Here is a 21,726-nt window from a genome sequence, read left to right as displayed (position 1 = left end):
CCTGAGTGAATTTCTAAGTGCTCCCTGGCGTTTCAGGTATTTCACACACTGCTCAGACGTGCAGCGCACTGTTCACACTTACCCGTGTCGTGAAACACACTTCGAAGACCTCATTTAAAGTCAGACCTGTGTGTGGAAAACCACCTCTCCTAACAAACAGGTGGACGGAACCGAACGGACGGGGACGCAGGTGCAGGTGCAGAGCGGGCGCACGGCGGAGGCGGCCCCTTAGGTTGGCGGAGACGACGGGCGGCTCAGCGAGCTGCGCTGCGCCAGCCACGCGCTCCTCCAACTGAAACACATTCCACGGGTGCAGATTAAAAGGACAAAGAGGAAAATGCTGTCGATACTGGCGACACAGAGCTGACACAAAGCAGGAGAGACAAAGACAGACAAGGCAGCCGGGAGGAGAGCAAAGGCTCCTGCCGGGGACACAAAGGCAGGAGACACGTGAAAAGTGACTCAGCGTCAACCGGGACTCAAATACGTGAGTTAAACCAAACAGATACCACCCACCAGGCTGACAAGATCTAAAGGCTGATGATGCTGGCAGGGGCGTGAAGGAAGCTATTTTCACGCACCACAGAGACAAACACACAACAAAAAACCCAGCCCCAAGCCCCCTGCAGGAATCGTGCGAGGGGTGAGATTCGCAGTATCTAAGTTTGAGCAGCAATTCCAGGGTCAGGGATTTACCCTGCGGACGTACTCACTGCAGCGAGCGGGCAAGACTCAGAGCAGCACCTGCTCCAGCGGCAAAACCCCGGGACGGCGCCGCGGCACGTGCCCTCGGGGTGATTCACGGGCCGATACAGGGAAGGACTGACAGCCACTCAGCCAGTAAACGCTCACCGAGTGTCTGCTACACACCAAGCACTGCTCCGACAGGGAAAGAGCAAGGGGGTAGCAAGTGAAAAAATCAAGACACGAGAATAATGCACAGGGTCTGGTCCAATGAAGCACACATAATATTTAAAATCTAGACACAGATTTTTTTCCCCTGGAGAAAACAAAAGACACAAAATGTGGTGTGTGTATATGTATTCAATGGCACATTTGTCCCCTTCAAAAGGAAGGACATCCTGCAACATGAGCTAAGCGGGTCAGAAACGAACAAATCCTGCACGATTCCACTCCTGAGGCTCCCAGAGCGATCAAATCAGACAGAAGGAGGGCGGTGGGGCCCACGCTGGGGGAGGGGTGGGTGGGGCTGGTGTTCAGTGGGGTGGAGTTTCAGTTTGGGAAGAGGAGGTCCTGTGGTTGGCGGTGGTGACGGCCTCATGGCAGTGTGAGGTACTCGAGGCTTAAGAAGGGGTGACATGTAAGTAGCATGTGTGTTTTACACGATAAAAAATGAACTGCAGATGGAAACTTCCACAGGGATTTAAAAAAAGCAAAAGAAGGAATAAACTTCTACTCTTCATTTTACACTTTCCTCTGGCATTTGAACTTCTAAAATCACACAGACACTGCTCTTGTAGAAAGCAAACTGAAAACACAAAGTGCCCCTCCCTAAGCCGCAAGATGACAGAAAACCCTGCCAAACCCATGGGCCGACCCCATCGCACTTCAAGCTCCCCCGGATGCTGAAGCCGCACACCTGTGCGGTGGGGCCAGCCGGGCCAGCCCTGTGAGTCAAGTGCGCACAGAACAGTGGACGGAGCCAGGGTAACCTGTCTCCAGAAGCAGCTTTGGCTGGAAGTATTTCCAAGTGTGAATCTCATTGACAACTGCCAATTTAATTCCTGTATTTCTGTTTCAAAGCAATTAAAGACATTCATCGTCATCTGCCACCACCATTATTACATTTTTGCAGAAACAGTTCAGTAGCTGCGATCCTCCCACTAGAAATCTGTGAAGATGCGCCCAGTGACTTGAACAAGAAGCACAAACACTCACTGGTGTGGATCACAGACCCCACGTGCAAGCTCGGGAAGAGGAAGGCGGGAGACGAACACACACACACACACAACAAGGTGAGTCGCAGCCGACTCTGCTGTAAGGAAGTGACCTGGCGCCTGCGACGAGGCAACGCGGCAAAGTGAGAAAACTGGGTTAGAGACTGACGATTCTGGCTGCGATGGAGTTTCATTAAAGTGCACTTTTATTAGAAAGTATAGATGCAGCCACTGAAGACAATAGGCGACAGGATCCGTACACGCAGATGTCTTTTAATTAAGCCCTTCACTCACTGCACAAGCGACATGGAAACAGTAAAGGAAATGAAGACAGCCTGCTCCTGGCCCCTGCCCTGCCGCGCGTGTGAGGTTTACAGCTGCAGCCTTGAAAGTGGGGCTCCTTTACATCCCCCCACCCTGCGCCCATCTCAAGCGTTCCTGCTACTGACGGGTTTAGTTGCTGCATGCTTCCTCCCTGTGCTGGCACACGCGCCCTTCCGGAGCCGGGGGGGCTGCGGGTGCTGTCTGGGCACACCTGCTTTTGCCTTGACTGGCAGCGAGGCCCTCCCAGGCGGGGCTGCCTCTGGAAGGGCCTCGGGGAGAGTGGGGGACACCACCGCAGCCTGGGGGAGCCCCACTCTGAGGCCGGGCAGAGCACTGGCCTGAGAGCAGCTCCTGCAGCTGGAGCTGGCGAGGCGCCCGGGGCACCCCGGACGGCGCAGCCCACTGTGGGCAAGCTCGCGCAGGAACAGATGCTCCCTGCTCTCCCCGGTCTAGTCCTGCTATTACTTGAGGCCAGATCTGAGAGAATTTCAGACTGATTTCTGAGGTAAGAATGCTGAAAATCTGAGCTCAGAAAGCTGTTTCCACAGAAAAACCAAATAAACCAAGTGGCTACAGGCAGCAAGAATGGTTCTAGACTCTCAGGAATGCCAAGGTAATTACAGTGAAAAAGGCGCAGGGCCTGTTCTGTGTTATGGGGAGAAGGCAGCTGCAGGAGACGTGTTGGGGACACTTGGAGAAATGGCGCAGGCGCTGTTCTGAGTGTCCCAGCCACGTCTGAAGGGAGGAAATGGGCCAGAGGGGCCATGTTCTGGTCCTACAGCCTAGGAAAGAATTGTGAGGACTGGACCCCTTCAAGAGAAGATGACGGTGACCATACCTTACTTTTTAAAAAATTACAGTGCTGGTATGAACACAGACTCCCCAGCAAGATTCTCAAACCTCAGGGCAGCGGCCAGCCTGGTCCGGGCGCGGAGCACACCCCTCAGGCCAGGCTGCCCTCCAGCTCCCACGAGGGCCGCCACAGAGCAGGGGTTCCCGACCGGGGCCCGGGGCCCAAGGCCCGTGTCTCTGAGGCTGCACCCAGTGTTCGGCGTGGACGTGCATTACGGGGCGTTTTCACCAGATTCTCACTGAGCCAGCCGCACGGCACGGGCAAGCCTCACCCTAGCGCACTTCAGACACTGCGCTCCTACAGACTGAAGGCCTGCGGCAGCTCTGCGCTAAAGGATCATGACTTGCTGAAGGCTCAGATGCTGGTTAGCACTTTTTTTTTAGCAGTAAAAGATTTTAAAATTAAGACATGTAACTTTTTTTAGACGTTAATGCTACTGCACATTTAACAGACCGCAGTATGGTGTAAATACAACTTTTACGTGCACTGGGAAACCAAAAAATGCACGTGACTTGCTCTGCTGCTGCGGTCCGGAGCGGAGCCCACGGCATCTCCGAGGTTGGCCTGGAACAGCGCACAGCAGGGGTCTGCAGAAGGCAGCGGGGAGAGCAGCGGGGAGCGCTCGGCCTCCAGGCGGGCCGCGGAGCTGACCGGACGGGGACTCTGCCCTCAGGTACCGCCACCAACCGCGCTCTGCCCTGAACGCTAGTGGGGACCCTTTGGCCTTACCTCCACAGTGAAAGCACTCTCCTCAGCCTTCCCGGCTTCCGCCTCCGGCAGGGGGTTCTTTAAGGTCTGTAAAAACAAGGCTGCTTTCCTTTTACGTTCCGCCTGGAGTTGTTTCTCCTTTGATTCCTTAGACGCTTGGGCCAGCTTTTCCCTGGCGGCAGCAGCGAGCCGGTCCTCCAGCTTTTGCTTTGCTTAAGGAATAAACAAAGATAAGATGACGTTCAAAGCACACAGTATTTTATCACTATCTTGCTATCTTAACTTTCACAGGCGGGAAAAGGGTCACGAGGTGCGATGCAGTTACTCTAAGAGACGGACACGATGCAGACTCCAGGGCAGGTGAACGGGTTGGGCAAAGGCAATTCTGAATTGGTTTATACGGCTTATTAACAGTATTCTCCAAATTGCACTTTCAAAATCAGAGCCCAAAGGCTGACGGGATTCCATACCAGTGGAACCCGGAAGGGTGAAAACCTCAGGCCACGTGCCCACGAGTCACAGCAGGCAGTGGACACACCAGGACAAGCGCTTTCTCCCAAATGCTCGGACACAGGCTGAGCTCACGCACAGTAAGTGCACACGCAGATGCACGCGCGCGGACACAGGTGTGCTGAGGGAGAGGCATGCACCACGGCGCTCGCTCTCCAGGGCAAGGCTGTGGTCCAAGAATTGACTACCTTTTAAAAGTGTTGCTTGATCTGTTTGTTGTATATACAGAAAAAGCAAATCTCAAAAACCAGTTAGAACAGATTAAAAACTGCAAATGCAACTGTTAATTGGCTGCTTTACTGCAGAACATGACTTATTTTGGAGCAGGTATAGAACACAAGACGGTCCCCACGATCGCTGCTGGCCGTGCGTCAGAGGCGAGCGGGGACACCGCCGTGACCCAAGAAGATCAGCCGCAGCCTGGAAGCCAGCTTGGGCCCCGGCAGGGAGACAGCCTCACAAAAGGGCACCTCCTAGCCCGGTACATTAACCCAGCATTTGCCCCAAGGCTGCCATTAAAGCACTCTCGGCCAACTCCCAACTCATCCTCTGAAAGCAGACTGCCCAGGGCACTGCGCCCGAGCTCAGTGGAGGGCGGTGCTCACCAGGCCAGCAGAGGACAAGCCCCGTGCTTCTGCACGCAAAGGCTGGAGTCTACCGGCAGCCTCAGCTCCGGCTTACTAGGTTAACCTTGTATTTACGCACTTTTTTCTTTCAAGCAGTTAAAACATACTGACAAACCTTGCTTTGCCTCCAGCTCCTCCTGGGTGAGCTGAGGCCGCTTCTCCTCAGCAACCACACAGGGCGGGGCAACTGCCGGGCTCGTGTTTGCAGCGCTGCTAGAACTTTCCTGGCCTTCTTTGCTTTCTTCATCATCATCACTGTCATCGTCCAGCTTAACTCGGTTTTTTTCCAGGGGAAGCAGATCATTTTCTTTGGCCTTGATTGCAAAGCTTATTGGAGCAAACGAAGCTATTGAGAAAAGGGGAGAATGGTGGTAACAGCTTTAGGCGTCTGGAAGCCCAGGGCAGAGACCCCCACGGGCCCCGCTGTCCAAGCGAGCGTCAGCTGGTGGGGTAGCGTCTCAAGTGGAGCCACATCTTACGCAGAGGGAGGTCCTGGGGCAGCGAGGAGTGCCCAGGACGTCAAAGAGGGGCTGTTCAGAAGCAGATCACGTGCGCCAAGCCCGACACAGGGACCCGCACGGGGCTGGCTCCACCTTGGGCCGTGTCAAGGGTGCCCGCGCTGAGCGCAAGCTGGTGTTGCCGCAGTGGTAAACGGTCAGTTTTCATTGGTGTTTTCCTTGTTCTCTGGGCTCAGCAGACGGCTGAGTTTGCGTAGGTATGCACAAGATGCGACTCCACTATTAAAAGGAGCTTTCAAAAAAACCCCAACGACATAAAGGAGCCTTTTCTTACACAGCAGAAGTTACAGAATCTGCTCCTTTACTCAGCCAACACCTGACCGGGTGCCCGCTTTGTGCTAGGCGCTATGTCACACTGTCCTCTGCACCTGTAAGAAAAACTTAAACCTAGTGCAATAAAAATTCAGGTGGTTCAATTTTTCTCCCCTAGAATATTTGGAGATTTTAAGCAAAATACAAAGGCTCAAAAGGAAACAGTCTTCTTCCCCACCCTCCCATCCACTCAGCATCGCTCACCTGCCTCCCCAGACACGTGGTAAATGGCTCTTAACAACACCTAACTGGTCACAGGAAGACACTGTATTTTTAAAAACCATGAATTAGTATTTATGAAAAATACTCAAGCAAACCACAACGAAGGCGCTTTTTAAGTGCAGCTGACTCAGAGAGGGACGTGGGTTCTGGGCTAGGAAAGGCAGGTTCCAGAAGCGCCTGCGGGCGAGGCTGCCCAGCTGCCCCACAGCTTCCTCACCTTCAGTGCCCCACGATTCCAAGCCCAAGTGCGACCTGAAGCGTGTTAAATAACCCGGATCTCTGACATAGAGCCATCTTCCGTCAATAATCACCCCAAGCTACACAGCACCCCCAGGCTGTTAAAGTGATATTTTATAAGTCAAAACGAAGAGGGGGCAAAATGAGTCTCCGTGGTGACTCCGCGACGTTACTCACTCGCACTGACCCTGGTCATGGGGTCTACCTCCATAACCACCCCGAAACGAAGATCTAATGTGGGATTAAAACTCTGCTCTGCCGGGAGAGTCGACCCGGACCACTTTACTGTGGCTACGGTAACCGTCCTTATCTTTTGGAGACACGTGTGCTACAACGTGGGATGGGTACAGTGCTACGGTGCTGGGGACACGCTTCAGAACATTCTGGGGCTGGGCTGCCCTGAGGGTTACAGAGGAAGGTCAGTCCTGCAGCTGGCCCGGGAGCGGGATGCCAAGCCTGTGCGGGGTGCGGGGTGCGACTATTACACCGTGCTCCGTTTCTGCGCTTGCTTCCAGTTTTCCGTAAGAAGAAATCCTCACAATATTAATTCTTTACTGCCTCTAGTAATACAATTTCTTTAATAAACTAGAGTCAAAGAAACATTTAAAAGGAGAGAAAACTTCACTTAAAAGTTAATCAAAATTACTCAAGTTAACTTGGGGCTAAAGTATTGCATCACAAAATTATTTTTAAACCAATTACTCCCAAACAATCTCTTCCTCCAAATTACAAAAGCAATCAACAAATATATTGAAACAAAAGCCTCTGGAACACAGTGTAATGCGTGCCACATCCAGTGCCAGACAGCACCAGCATTCCGTACACGCTTCCAAGCGGTTCAGCAGAAGAACCGACTAGTCAGCACGCAGAGTGGACAGGCCTCCCCGCACGTAACAGCCGCAAGCCGAGGAGAGACCCCCACGCTTACAGAGCAGGAAACCGAGGCCAGGAAGGTCAGGCAGCCTTCCCACTGTAGCCCTGCTGGAAGGCAGGGGGTCGGGAATGATCTCCTTCCCGGAATTAGTCAGTCACCCGGTGACTGCTTCCACCCAGACTCCTGCTTGCAAAGCCCATCTCAGCACGTGAAAGGCACCTCCACGGCTCCCCGCCGGGTCAGGACAAAGCCCGAGCTCCTCCGAAGGCCACCAGGGCCACCTCTCCCGCTCCCCTCTGCACGGCCCTTCTGCCCGGCGGCCAGGCCCTGCCCGGCTCTCCCCTCCACGCCTCCCTTCCCCTGTTGTGCCGTGTGTGGTCTGCTTTCTCCGGGCCTGGAGAGGGCGGGCCTGCAGGACTGGCTGGGAGCCAGGCCCAGGGCCGCAGAGGCTCAGTAAACACTGGAGAATGAATCCCCAGTCCCCAGTCCTCCATCCTCTGCATCAAATATGCGCCCATTCTTGAGGTATCAAGTTTTACCGCTTTTACTTTCCAAAGTAATATATATTCTCTGTGGGATATTTTAAGAGCAGGGGTGGACAAAATAAAAGGCCAACAGCAGTTCAGACCTGGGGAAAAAGCCGTCTGAACATAAGCAGCGGATGGTTCCCAGGGCTGAGTATGTGCGTGCGTGCTTAAACGCGCAGGAAGTGCAGCCTCACACACTTAGTAAGCAACGGCACAGAGACGCGTTTCCACGTCAGCATCGACCGTTTAAAAAACGGCAGTATTGTTTTCTCAGCAGGGGCACGTCGATTTACTTCAGTCTCCCACGACTGTCCTCCATTTTTCACCTTTGACAGCTCACAAGCCTTGTCGCCACTCCCTGGTGAGCGGGGTGTCTGTGGGGGGAGGGCAGCCACAGTGAGAGTTGGGGACTGCCTCCTCCTGACGACGCGTCGCGCCGGGGACAACGTGGGTGTCCGGCTGCCCCACACCCTCTCCGTTACTGTCTAACTTTCCCAGGGCAGAGGCACAGGAGAGAGCGCTGCTAATGAGCACATACTTTAAATGCTTCCTCACTGACCGCCTGTTTTTCTTCTTTGTGAACCATCTTTTCATGTCCTTTGCTTTTCTACTGCAATGACTGTCTTTTCTTACTGATTTGTGAGAGTTCTTTCCATAGCAAGGATTTCAACATTTTTTAAGTTTGTTTTTTTTTTTTAGTTTAGTTTTTCTTTCTTTCTTTCATTTTTTTGGCAGGGGGAGGTAATTAGGCTTATTTACTTATTTTAATGGAGAAACCGGGGACTGAATGCAGGACCTCGTGTACGCTACGCACGCGCTCTACCACCTGAACTGTACCCTCCCCCCAAGGATTTCAGCATTTCATCTTGTCATGTGAGCGACCACCACCATTCTGGTATTTGTCTCACAACTTTGCACAGGCCCAGCTCCCAACAGACCCAGTCGTCTTCCTTTATCATTTATGACTTTGATTCTTAAAAAGTCCTTTCCAACTCTAAACTAGAACAACGCTACTTTATTTCCTTCCACTTTTATGGCTTTATTTTTCACATTTAAGCACCTAATCTGCCTGGAACCACTATCATTGTCAGATGTGGTAATACAGTATCTTTCAAATCGGAGAGCCTGTTTTCCAACATCAATTTCTGTCACACCACAGAGGCTTTGCCACACAAACGTCAGGAGGTGCCGGCGCTTCCTCAGTGCCTGTCCGTAAATACGGTGAAGTGCCACGGGAGGCTTTCTGGGGGGACTGCTGGGACGAACCCCACCTGCGCATACCTGCTGTCACTGCCACTTCTGGCTGGCTTCAGCCTGAGGCGTGCCATCGCGATTTCTCGGGGACTGTGGGCTACGGACTGCCAAGCCGTGTGGGGCGAGCGGACGGGGGCTTGAGGGCTTCCTAACTTCCCTTCCCGGTGCTCTGGGGCAGCGTCCCCATGCAGGCTTTTCTCTTCCGGAGGGAGGTGCCCTGACCTGGCTCTGTCCCAGCCTGCGTGGTTTAGAGGAGTTTCGTCGACAGGTGCTTTCTCTCATGGCTATGGACGGGGTGTTTGTCTTCTTGAGACAACTTTAGCAATTTATTTTCTTGGACAATTTCTTCAGTTATTTTCAAATTTATTTGGATTCAGTTACACACCTTACTCTTGTGTATTTAAAACATACCTGTGCTTTTTCTCTCCCTCATTATGTTGTGCATCTCCGTTTGCTTTTTTCCCCTGCATTAAACTGACACAACAACTGTAAGTTTTACGGGTCTTCTATCATCTTCTCACTGATTTCTGCTTTGGTTTTTATTAACTGTCCTTTCCTGCCTCCTTACGTGCACTTTATAGTTTCTTCCTAGGTTCCTGAGTTGAAGGACTGTTTTATTTTTTCTTTACCAACAGAAGCATATAGGGCTACAGGTTTCTCTTTTAAGTTTTCACTGCATTTGATAACTTTTTGATAAGAAACATTCTCATTGTCCTCCCTATCTCTGACTAATTACTTCCGAGTGCTGACACGTCGGTAAGGGTATGTCTACCCCAGCATTCAGAACACTGTTCATTCAAAAGTTCAGACGCACCTTGACCGCTGGCTTTAATGCTGCAGATGCGAGTCCGAGGTGCCAGCTGCTTCCTCGCCCCCGTGGAGGACAACCTGCCTGTTTTCCTGTCTGGACGCTTCCTCTTCCACCTCTATCCTTTCCCTTGGGAGATTTGAGGAAAGCTGCAAACTTGTCTTCTCACCCAGTGTGAATCCTAGTGCTTTCATTATATTGTAGGCTTTGGCAACCTGTTACTGAACAATATTTCCCAGATGTCAGCTTATCGGGTTGCACTAGTTTTATAGTTAATTCTGAGAGAATATAAATCAGAGGCTAGAAAGGCCTCCCATGACTCGGTCACCGCTCCCCGTCCCTTTGCGGTCCTGCCTCGCTGCAGGTGCCGTGACCTGTTTTCTCATCCCGACAGGGAGAGGCAGGCCTGTGTTTTCCAGAGTTGAGGGCGGGGTGGGTTCTAGCTCTCAGGTACCTCGGGCTCAGGGAGCAGGAAGGGGGCCCTAAGTGCTATGTCATCCGCCAAGTCACCGGACAACCGTGGGAGTGAGGACAGAGCTCACTGCGGCCCCTGGCACCCAGGCCACCCCTGCTGGGGCCTCGGATGCTCCTGGTGGCTCTCTCTGCTGCCCGCCCCCTGCTTTGGCTGACACTGGGCTCTCCCGAGGGTCACTACCACTGAGCCCCCAAATGTCCTTCTCTTCCCTATGAACTGAATTCCAGGGTGGCTGGCCCGCCCTCCTGAAACATGACCACTACCTTCTCCTGTTTCCGGAGCAATAACCGTTCTCAGTCTTTGCTTTATCATAATCTTCCGCTTATTTTGGCGAGCGTCTGCAGGTGGCTGGGGAGGGTGAGAGACGAAGAGTGCGCGCTCAGGGAGCGTCCTGGGCTGAGAGGCTAGGAGACACTTCTGTGGGGGGAGCTGTCGATCTCATTTCACTTACCCAGGAACTGTTACCTTCTCGTGGTATTTAAAGAATCATAATGCTTGACTATTGACCAGCATGTCCAGATTTAAACTAAAGGCAGAGAACAGTACTTTCTCCTTAGCGATTATAACAGCAACATTTTAAAGCTTCTCTTTACAATTAGTCATACCTGTGACTGAAGATCATTAAGACGTGCCCTCACTCTGTGTGACTGAAGAAACGAAGAGCGACTGCGAGCGGAGCAAGTAAGGGCAGGCCCGTGGTGCGGGGGCTCTCCCTGCGGAGAGCTGCAGCCCCAGCACTCAGGCAAACGCAAAGGTACGTTTACGCTTTCCTCAGTCACTGAATTTTCCCAGCCACTCACCCGGGTCACTCTGGTCACTCTCGACCACCAGCCTATCACAGAAGGCATCCCGCTGCAAAGAAAATGCCTCCTGCCACCCCAGCCCTTCCCGCTCCATTCGGCACCCCCTCTGCTCCCCGCACCCCCACAATGCTCCCTACCCACCTCACGCAGTCCTGTTTCCCACCATCAGCTCCACCCACAACCTCCCAGTGACTTCTCTGCCGCAACCTCTTCACAAACTCCCAAACTGGAGATGTGATTTCTTCTGCTCCGACCTGTAAGGTGTGCAGCTGCCCCTGGGGAAGGCCCTGCGCCCGCTGTGGGGGCAGAGCAGAGGCCCACACACCGGCGGGGAACGACACGCTTGCCTGGACCACTTCTCACCTCTGAACACCTGCTCTGCCTCTGGGAGCCCCGCTCCGCGCTCCGCCCCGGCCTGATGCCCTCTCCCGGCACAGCCTCCCTCCCTCCCTCTGGCCCTGCCTCCCCGCAGGTGGGGCTCCACTGCAGAGTTCTCTGCCACGAGCCATGCCCGCTTTTCATTTCCCTGTTTATCTACATGTGCTCTTTTCAAGCACATTTGTCCCGGCAGAGACCACTCCTCCTTAGGCATTCCTCCACACGAGGCACCAGGATGGAGCGAGCGGAGCCCTGCCCAGCAGAGATCCTCTAGGGACTTGCCTTCACAACCCAAGAAAACGAACTCCGCTGGTGCAACAGTTTGCACAGAGTTTCAGAAGACTGAGTGGGCACCAAACGTTATTTGAAATATTCTAAACATTCCCGTTAAATCACTGCAACAGGCTGTTACATAAACGTGCACCTAAGACAAGCCTGTATCCAGACGACTCTCAGCTGGACCCCAGGAAAGCCCTCCGCCATAAGCAAGCTCTGCTGGAGCAACGTAACGGGGCGCCAGTTCCCTCCCGAGCCGCAGTCAACGGCAGCGGACCGTCAGTGGTCCAGGCTCCTCCTTGCTAACATCAAGTGACGTCTCCAAGGCCAAGGTCAAGACTGGGCCTCCCGGCGGCGAGGACAGCGTACCTTTCACCAGCTTCCCATCTGGGACGGCTTTGCTGGGTGGCGCCTCCTTCTTCCCCGAGGAGCTGCCCCTTCCCACGTCAGCCGTGTCTTCGGACACGGTGCCCTCCCCGGCGGTGTCACTTGGCGTGTCAGGAGCAGACTCTGCAGGAGCCTCCTCAGGTGTGGATGCGGCCTGCGGAGGGGAAACATGACCGTGAACGGCTCCACAGGACTGACACGGGGTGTCAGAAAGGACACGAGGACGTGGGGCATCGCCTGCATAACTGTAAGGAACACGTCTTCAGCCCAGATGGACTATTCCTGACACAGCAGCGTTAAAGGAGGGCGGGAGGGGGGACCACCCCTCTTACACCGTCTTGGGAACCAGCGCTCGCTAGTCACCGAGGCTACATCCAGGCACCAGTCGTGCCCGGTGCCCACTGCTGAGGCCGCGCTCTTCAGCGTGAGCAATCAGAGACACGAGGTGCAGAGATCACTGACAGGCAAACCTACGTCGTCTCTCCACCAAAGCAGGTTTCTGGAAAACATGAGGTGTCCAGCTGAGGAGGGCAGGGAAGAGGAAGGAAAGGCGACAACGGTGGGGACAACTGCTCCCGACAGGTGCACAGGAACCAGGCGTGGGCACACGCGCTGGGGAGTCCCGAGGGAGCCGCCGGCAGCCCCCACACGTGCTGGTGCCCCTGGGTCCACGTCTCGTGCGCTAGGCGCACATCAACCCGACAGCAGTACAGGGCACGGCTTCCAGCAAACACGGTCAAAAATAAGAGCCGACCAAACATCAAAGGCTCGAAGAAACAGGGATGTTTTGCTTAGAACGTGCTGGACAAATGATCATCAATGACTATGAACATGGGTCAAAGATTTCAGCAGACCTAAGGCGAGAGGCGAGAAGTCAAATCCAGCACATGCGAGACACACTGCACCTGAAAGCATGTGTGAGGCCAAGGCAGCCCCAGGCTTCACGCACCTGTGCGCTGTCGCCCCCTTCCTTCTGGAGGAAGAACTGCTTCTTAAACTCGTAGTAGGCATTGTACTGGTGCCAGGGCTGCAGGAACTCAAACCTAGGAGCAGAAGGGGGACAGGCGCTCAACAAGGCACGCTCGCTGCGACAGCAGCCCACCCAGCCCCAACTGACCGGCCTGCTCGAGCCCCGGGCTCCCAACGCCCCAGAGGCTGAGCCGAGTGGCCTCGGCCCCCAACAGACCCGGAGACGGGCCGGCACTGGAGGGCCTGTCCGCGGTCACGCAGACCACGCTGCAACCACAAGCCCTGTTTTCAGTTTACCACCAGAGGCACGGAACACTATCTGCTTAAACAAAACAAACTGCAGTGTGTGTCTAAATTTTCACAGTGGATTCTTGAAAAGCATGAATTCCAGCCTTTTATTTTAGGTAGCTTCAGTATTTTTAAAAGACAAAGCAAAACAAACTAAACAAAAATCCAGAGAATAATTTAAAAAGCCACTACCCCAACTTCAAGTAATTAAACAAGATATATTTATGTAAATAAGAAGAAAAAGATTAAAAAATAAATACATTTAACGCAGCTAGATTCACAAAGAAGCTGACCTAAACCCGACACCACCTATCCAGCCCACAGAGCCCCGCACCGCACCTCTGATCGTTCTTGGCACGAACGCTGGTCTCGAACTTGAGGCCGTTCCGGGCCACGTACTCTGCCAGCTTGTCGATCACAGGCTGAATGTCGGGGGGTGGAGGGATGATGGCGGCCACCGGAGCCAGTGTGCTGCAGAGAAGAGCTCGGTCACATCCACAGCCCGGGCCCTCCTCCAGATCGCCGCGGGTGGGAGGGTCCACACGACTGCTGGAGGGGCTCCCCTGGCTCAGGCCCCCCAACAGGTAAGTTACACACAGACAGGGAGGCCTTCTGCCCGCGGTGACTTGTACGACAGGAAACCCATCAGTCAATCTTTTCAACAGGGGCCGAGACACCATTGCCAAAGATGAAAACAGGGTTGTTACTAATGACACCACAGGTCATAAAAATAGGTTCATTTTCTCCCTCCTCAAATCTCCCTCCAACTGCTAATTCTTAGAAGCAACCAAGAAGTCAAGTGTGGAGTTTTGCTATATTAACAACAGAAAACAAAAAACGCAGGCTAGCATGACTCATCACTCTTCATGTTTGACTTTCTTAGCACGATCAGAAAGTGGGTCATTTCTGCAGAAACACCGAAGTGTCCATCAAATTTCCAGAGCACCGCTTTTCAGCCTGAGACACTCCAGTGCCTCTTAGAAAGTGCCTGCTCCCTCCAGACCTCGGCGCCCCACTCCACGCCGCCCGTGACAGCTGCTGGGGCTCCGGTCCCAGCCTCGCTGGCTCTGTTACTCAGCGGTTCGCTGGATTGCAGGCCAGATCCCCATTTGCCAACAGCTTGTGAGAGATTCGCTTGCACCAGCTTTGTGAAATCCTGCATTTTTTGCAAAAAATCTGGCTTCACTTCCCACTGACTTGCCTAGTATGGCCCAACTGAGCTGTCAGCCCATGAGAGGCAGGGTTAAGGGGGCCGGCGTGGGACGCCACGTAGGAGCTTCTAAGCGGTGAGACCTCACCGCTGTGCGTGTCTATGACAGTTTCCGTTGCGCTGCTGACCCTGCACCCTGGGGATCTAGGTAATGAATACTCAGACAACGGAGCCCCTCCACGAAACCCCGATGTAAAGGAGCGCGGACCGAGAGCACAGGCGCGCCGCGGGACCCGCAGAAGCCAGAGCCTACCTTGTGGCGATGGCGGTGGAGGTCCCCGCGCTGCTGGTCTCCGCCGCGGCCGGGGGAGGCGGGGGCGTGGTCCCTGGAGGGGGCGGGGCGGCGGCGGCGGCCCCGGGGGCGGAGCCGGGCGCGGCCCCCGCCGGCAGGGAGCCGTAGTAGGCGGCCACGTCCACGCCGGGCGGGGGCGGGGCCAGGCAGTAGGAGCCGTCGGGCAGCATGTAGTAGCTGTAGTACACGGCCGCCACCGCTGCTGGGGGAGACACGTTCGGCGTGAGCCAAGAGTCCCCGGCGCAGCGGGAGGGGCACCTTCCCCAGTGCCACGTCCCCCTCGCCCGTTGCCAACCACACTGCCCTCTTTATTTTTCTGATCCTAGAAAGGCCACCCACGTGACAGGTAATGGAGAAGAACCAGGCAGTGTCCGGACACACCCAGGGACAAGGGAAAGTGAGCAGGCACGGGACATTCAAAGCAGCCAAACGTGGGCCTGCCTAGACAAACGGCCGCTTTCGCCAAGCGCAGAACGTGCAGCTGAGGACACAGTCCCCTGTCCGCAGCGCCAGCGCCCCTCCTGTGTGGCCCGGGGGCCGACCCGTGCTGGGGACCACACACCCTTTGCTGGTTTCCCTGTTTGGCCCCAACTCTCTGTTCTCTAAGCGCCTCACTCTTCTCATATAAACACCCGTGGTGGAAGCCCCACCCCAGGACACGGACGGACCGCGGTTTACCTAAGCAGTCCTGATGGACGCTGAGATCGCCCGGGGCCTTGTTCTCATAAACAGGGAAGGATATTATCCTCCTCTATACTTTGGACACATAAGCAAATATCTAGAGGATAGAGCCCATTTTTTAAAACAATTAATAGTTCTGTAAGTTTATTTTTTTGGGGGGGTGGGGAATATTCAAAACCAGAAAAATTGGAGATGATTCAATGATCTATTTAAGGACTTAAATTTCTAACCTTGTTGTAGATAAGCAACTGGTTCTGACTACACGGAGGTTTAATTTCTTCTTTATTGGAGGATGGTGGAAAGACTGTTCTAATAGACTAATTCGATTTTGGTCTTCCACTAGGCTACTTTAAAACAAAAACATTTACCAACAGCGAAAGCTTTACACTGCCTATGGCCTGCAGCAATGCGTGCTGAGCGGGGGAGAGACATCGGCGGTACAGCGACTTGCAAGCCCCTTACTAGCAGCTCGATCGCAGCCCTCCCATCTCAGGCTGGAACCGCTGCATAACTTATACGTGCCCGGCACATCCGCAGCTGTTAACGACTTACTTTTTATTAATTATACACGTCTGAACTCCCAGGCTGTGACGTTCCAGCCCTGCGCGGCGCACCAGCCGTGTTACACATTAACACAAACGCTACAGTTTCAAACTAAGATGTGTGGCCTCAACGCCCTCTCACTGAGATCTTCAGCACAGAAACATTCGAATGACATCTCTGAAGGGGGCGGGCAGAGTGCAAATACAAGCTTTTCCCAACCAACCAAATGAGGCATTTGAATACGGACGGAGGCTTCCAGGCTTCCGTGAGATACAACATCACCCTTGAAAGGACGGAATCACCATCCCCACTCTTCCTCTGCAGACATCAAGCTACTGGGCTCCTCCTCCTCACCCTCCCCAGGCAGGGCCACTGCAGGGGGAGGAGGAAGTGAGGTGGCATCAGTGAGGCCACAGTGAACTCCCCCCAGAGAACCCACACTTCCCGCAAAGACCCTCCCCAGGGCAGCCCCAGGTCTCTGGGAGAGGGAACAGCAAGTCCTGCTACCACCCAAAGGGTCACATCTCATGGAGAGGACAGACACTGTGTCCTGTCCTGGACAACCAGCCTCTTGCCTAAAAACACCCCAAACGCATTAGAAAATCGAAGCCACAACCAACGAGACATGTGAATTAAAAAACAAAAACAGTTTACAATTGAGTTTCAAGTAACAGTATGTGCTATGCAATGGCAATTTAATGCATTCTTCACGTAACAGAGGTGAATGAACTATTTTCAAAACCGAGCATCCTTCCTGCGCAGTACGAAAACGCAGACTGACCAGCAGTCTACACGACTGTCCTGTGCCATTCGTCAAGTGAAATCAAAACAAAGGGCTGAAAACAGCCCTGTCAGCAAAACAGCAGGTTAACTTAACTCAGGAACGCACCCATTATAAGTATTTTAAAATGTTTGCTAAAATATAAGGAAAATTAAAATATGCATAGCCGAGCTCACAAAGAGAAAGGTTCTGTTTCCAGGTATGAAGACCAAACAAAACTCCAACCAACACCTACAGGCATCTCCGAGCCCCGAGCCGTGTCTCACCCCAGACAGGATTCACACGCTGGGAACGGGGCACCGGCCGCACGCCCTGGGGGCCCCTCGGGACCGCGCCAGGGGGTCTCGCAGAGGAGCGACTCGAAGGAGAACCCTAAAGAAGACGCACTGCGGTGCCCTCTCTCCTCTCTTCCCACGCACCCTTGAGTCCTTTCCAACAAATCCTAGTCACACGGAGCCAAGGTGAAGAGGAATGTGGAAATCCACGTGTACCCCCGAATCACCCTGATGGCAGCGAGACCACCGCTAGAGAGCGGGGAAGGCGGACGCTCCACCGCACGGCGCGTGCCGGCGGCGGGCGAGGAGCTCCCTGTTCCTCCCTGGCTCTCACTTCGTGCCTGGGACGTCGCACATGAGAAGATCTTAGGGAGTCCTTCCTGGACTTTCTCTCGTGGACACTGAGGCCCATTCCTGACCCTGGCACCTCCATGCGGTGTCTTTTCCTGCCGTGAAGCCCCTTCTAAAGCTCACCTCTGAAAAACAGCAAACGCTGGCAAGGGTGTGGAGAAGAGGGAACCCTCATACCCTATCGGTGGGAATGCAAACTGGTGCAGCCATTGTGGAAAACAGTATGGAGATCTTTCAAAAAACTAAAGGAACTACCAAATGACACAGCAATTCCACTCCTGGGTATTTATCCGAAGAAAATGAAAACACCAATTTGAAAAGACACATGCACCCCAATGTTCACAGCAGCGCTATTTTACCAAGATATGGAAGCAACTTCAGTGTCCATCGACAGATGACTGGATAAAGAAGTGGTGTATTTATACAATGGAATACTACTCAGCCATAAAAAGAACAAAATACTGCCATTTGCAGCAACATGGATGGACCGAGAGATTGTCAACTCAACTCTACTTCAATTAAAAAAAAAGTTTTTACTTCCAGTACCATCTCCCACCCCAGGCCGGCTCAGGGGCCGCTGCTCTGCCCTCCTGGGGGCTGTGCACACACCCCCGGGGCAGTTCCCTGCCATCAGGGCTGTTGGCACAGCTACTGCCCTGAGGGCGAAGCATCTTAAAAGCAGCAACGGCAGCTTCACAGCTCTTGTGTACGGCGGGCACTAGGCCAGCATTTAATGAGCAAAGCCAGCCGACGGCAAGGCCCCCGTGCCCTCTAACCACCCTCATGCCGAGACACCCCCAAGAACAAGAAGCTAGGTGCACAGACATCACCCCATCACGGACGCTCTCTGGAGACACACACTTGTCGCAGCAGCGGGGCCACACAGCCCTCAAAACCCTTCAAAGTGACCAGCAACCAGAGCACACATGTCCAGCCCCAACGCAGAAATTCTCAAGAACACTAAGCTCCGAGAACCCCTGGAGTGACGGAGGCCAGGCCAGGCCAGGCCGCGGCCTCGATCCTGGGCCTCGGCACCACGTCCGAGACACGGCAGGGTGCGCGGGGTTCCGGGGCGCCTGCCGCTCCCCACTGTGCTTCCACGACCTGACGCACGCCCCCGCCCCGGTCTGTCGTTGTTCTCAGGATTTCACGCTGAATTTTCCAGGAGGGGTTGGGTTTCACCCCAAGTTAAATGCCGCGTGATTTAATGAACACCACGAGTAGCGGAAGTGCCTACTGCAAATGAAGCCCAGGGAGGAACCTCACGGGGACCTGCACTCCCTAAGGGCAGTACAGCTGGGCGGAGACACCAAGCCGCTTCGGGGCGGGAGGCACGTCCTGGCGCGTGCTCCGATCCTGCGCGTGCTCCGATCCTGCGCGTGCTCAGAGACGTGCAGAGGCTCGCCATGCGAGGCCAGACGAGCCTGCCTAATCACCTCCCAAAGCCCTTCTGCTCAACCGGCTTCTTGCTAAACTCAGGGCCAATTTACTGATATTTCTATGTGATCTTAATCTCATATAAATTTAACTCTCAGAACAGAACATGAGCACGGAAAGGGTCCTCGGAGGGCTGGTGAGCAATCCCTTCTTTCAGTTCCGGGAAGACAAACATGTGTCTGTACTAAGAATGAAAATAGCTTTACTGAGTTGTGCAGCGAAAAGTAAGTATATTCTTAAAAAACTGATTGATTTTATTCACACGAGCACCGTGTCAGCAGCGGAGTGAACCCGAGAGCCCGCTGCTCTCTGGGGCCCAGACCCGGCCCCTCCCCGGGAGGCCAATGCTCTCCACCACCTGCATCCCCGGACTTTTCTAATAAGTTCAACGGCCTTAAATCCTTTTTAGGACCCATGATCCCAGAACTGCTACCTTGCGGGGCTGGCCGGGTGCTGCCTCTTCCGTCCTTGGCTGGCAGACCAACGTCAGAATGAGTTACATTCAGGGTAATTTCACTGTCTAATGTAAAATCCCACAGTTCTACTCCTTTGCTGAAAATAGAGCTTAGTAAAGTTTTTATTAGTGTCCAAAGACTCAGGCCCCTGAACCTGGTACTCATTTCACAGGCCTTTCGGACAAGCCTCCTTGCCTTGAGAATTTCCCCCTGCCTGCCCTGAGAGTTGTGCTCTCCTCACTCACACCGAAGACCCTTCCCTCAGGAGATGTCAGTCCCAGGAGCTTACACATCAGGCACGAAGAACACAGCTCAGTGGTGAGCACTGATCACTGAACTCTGCATCTTCAAGGCTGAGCAAAGTGCCCGCTAAGCCCAGGGCTATTTTAAACCTCGTGGTGCTTGAGAAGTAGGAGAGAACTCAAAGCTGAAACCTCTCTCTCTCTCTGCCCCTTTCCTTAAGATTCCCTTACCCCTCAATTGTCTCTCGATCTCCTTTCTCAAGGTTTCTGGCTTTACCTCCTGGACTCAGATAATTTTCAAGAATTCCTAAAAGACCCCTCCTGGCCATGGTTTGTTTTAGGCGGGGTACTCAACTATCAGCGCCCTCTCACTTGCAATCTTGTATCGAAAGGAAAAAACACAGCCCAACCAAAACTCCTTAAAATGCTACACCCACAGCTCTTAGGCAAAAATACGATTGTCCGCCCCACCCCGCAAATACTCTGAAGCATTTATATTTGGATCACCACACCCTGTGTCTAAGTATTTTCAGATGGAGACTAAGCCTCGGGACCATCCGCACGTGCCGCAGCCAAGAGGTGCCGCAGCCAAGAGGTGCCGCAGCCAAGAGCGAGGGCTGGTGGCTGCCAAGGGGCTGGAAGGTGGGAGCTTCCCACGCGGCTCACCGCGCCCATCCTGTTTGTTTAGTCCTCTGCCACCTCCCGACAGCTCAGTGTTTCAGGAAGAAAAGTCCCCGGCACAAGTGGACTTGTTTTGCCATCACCAAGCGGGAAGAGGGAAATCCAAGTGACTTCTGCAGCCACGCAAGACGGTGACACGTGTGAAGCGGGAAAGCCCCCCAAACAAATCAGCTTTAGACGCACGGACGTGTGACCCTGCAACCTAAAGGCCAGTGTTTAAAAGTGACCGCTCTTTTTTGCAAATGAAGCTTACTTCTCGAAAAGCCTTGTCTCTAACCATTACTTAAAGTCTTCAGCAGTGACCCCTAAAAGCAAAAAGTTTTGAATTTTTAATACTGTATCGAGTTTCTGGAGGCAGGTTAGTAAAAAAAACAGGTCCAGGAGAGCCCGGGTGAGAAAGAGATGGCCCAGGCTTGAGGCCGGGACCTCGAGGAGGGGCGAAGCCACAGGGGCGTGGGGAGGCCTGGGAGCGGTCGCGGGCCCCCCACCCCGACGGGGCTGGGGGCTCTGCAAGGTTAGGATGCCCCCCACGGACCCCCGACTGGGGAAGAACCTCTGCCCTGGGGCGTGGCAGGGTCTCAGGAGAGAGCAGAGAAGGAGCGACTCCGCAGCGAGGCCGCGCCCAGAGGGGAGACAGCGAAGCCCAGAGCTGCCGACCTGTCGGGGAAGCCAGGAGGGAGAAGGCACAGCACAGGGAACCCAGCGGGGAGCATGCCACACGGGCGGCAGAGAGCCCAGGCTGGAAGGAATTGAATCCATGAGCCTCTGAGATTTTTGGGGGCCATAGGTGAATCTGGAGAGACAGGACTTCAACTGAGGACAAAGAAAAGGAAACACAACGAGCAGCGAGCCGGAAGGGACCCTGCCGAGCAGGCTCAGCTGCCGGGCCTGAGCCGGCCCAGCACGGCCTGGAGGGCTGGGAGGGCTTCACGTTTTTAAACGGAACAACAACAAAACCGAACAACAACTCATGATGGAAATACTCTATGAAATGCACGTTCACTGTCCCGAAATTAAGCTCTCCGGGGCCCAGGCACAGCCTCGACGCCGACGGCCTGTGTGGCTTTCGCGCTGCAACTGCAGAGGCCAGGCGCTGCCACACCCGGACCTGCAAGGGAAGTCGGCCCAGCCCCGCCGCAGAGCTCAGCACACAGACAGGACCCGGCACCACGGCCGCTGAGCCCGTGAATCTTAAACTGTAAGGAACAGACCAGATGCAGGTGAAAACAACCAAGTCACCAGCACAGGAGAAGAGGGACGGACGGTGGACGCCACCGTGCTGAGTGCGCACGAGAAACAGACGAAAGCAAAAACCAGAAGAGGAAAGACGCGCAGAAGAAAACGATGACGTGAGATAAGGAAGCTGGCGTCTTTTAAAAGACGCTCAGAGGTACAACAGGAAGTCACTTCCCAGTAATGGGAACTGAGTCTTTGACTGGAAGGATTTATCGTGGGAAAGCTGGGGCTGTATGCCGAGTAAGTTTTTAAGATGTAAGAAAGACTTGTTGAGGCATTCCGTCGGGGAAACAGC

The 21,726-nt window shown here is 54.0% G+C and overlaps 1 protein-coding gene across 3 annotated transcripts in view; it reads right to left on the bottom strand.

Moving 5' to 3' along the window:
- SFSWAP (splicing factor SWAP) overlaps positions 1-21,726 on the bottom strand; it is a 66,408-nt gene that overhangs the window by 22,641 nt on the left and 22,041 nt on the right. For 2 of the 3 annotated variants that reach the window (XM_031442459.2, XM_064481331.1), the window contains exons 8-13: positions 14,711-14,951; positions 13,587-13,718; positions 12,940-13,033; positions 11,973-12,144; positions 5,035-5,265; positions 3,805-3,995 (exon numbers count right to left, since the gene is read on the bottom strand). In XM_031442459.2, coding sequence (XP_031298319.2) covers positions 3,805-3,995; positions 5,035-5,265; positions 11,973-12,144; positions 12,940-13,033; positions 13,587-13,718; positions 14,711-14,951 — 1,061 coding nt within the window. The remainder of the gene's footprint in view (positions 1-3,804; positions 3,996-5,034; positions 5,266-11,972; positions 12,145-12,939; positions 13,034-13,586; positions 13,719-14,710; positions 14,952-21,726) is intronic. The other variant, XM_064481330.1, reaches the window with a different exon arrangement.

Source organism: Camelus dromedarius, chromosome 31, assembly GCF_036321535.1.
Source record: "Camelus dromedarius isolate mCamDro1 chromosome 31, mCamDro1.pat, whole genome shotgun sequence".
NCBI lineage: Eukaryota > Metazoa > Chordata > Mammalia > Artiodactyla > Camelidae > Camelus > Camelus dromedarius.
The sequence above is the reverse complement of the archived record's forward strand: the minus strand, read 5'-3'. Positions and strand labels throughout refer to the sequence as shown.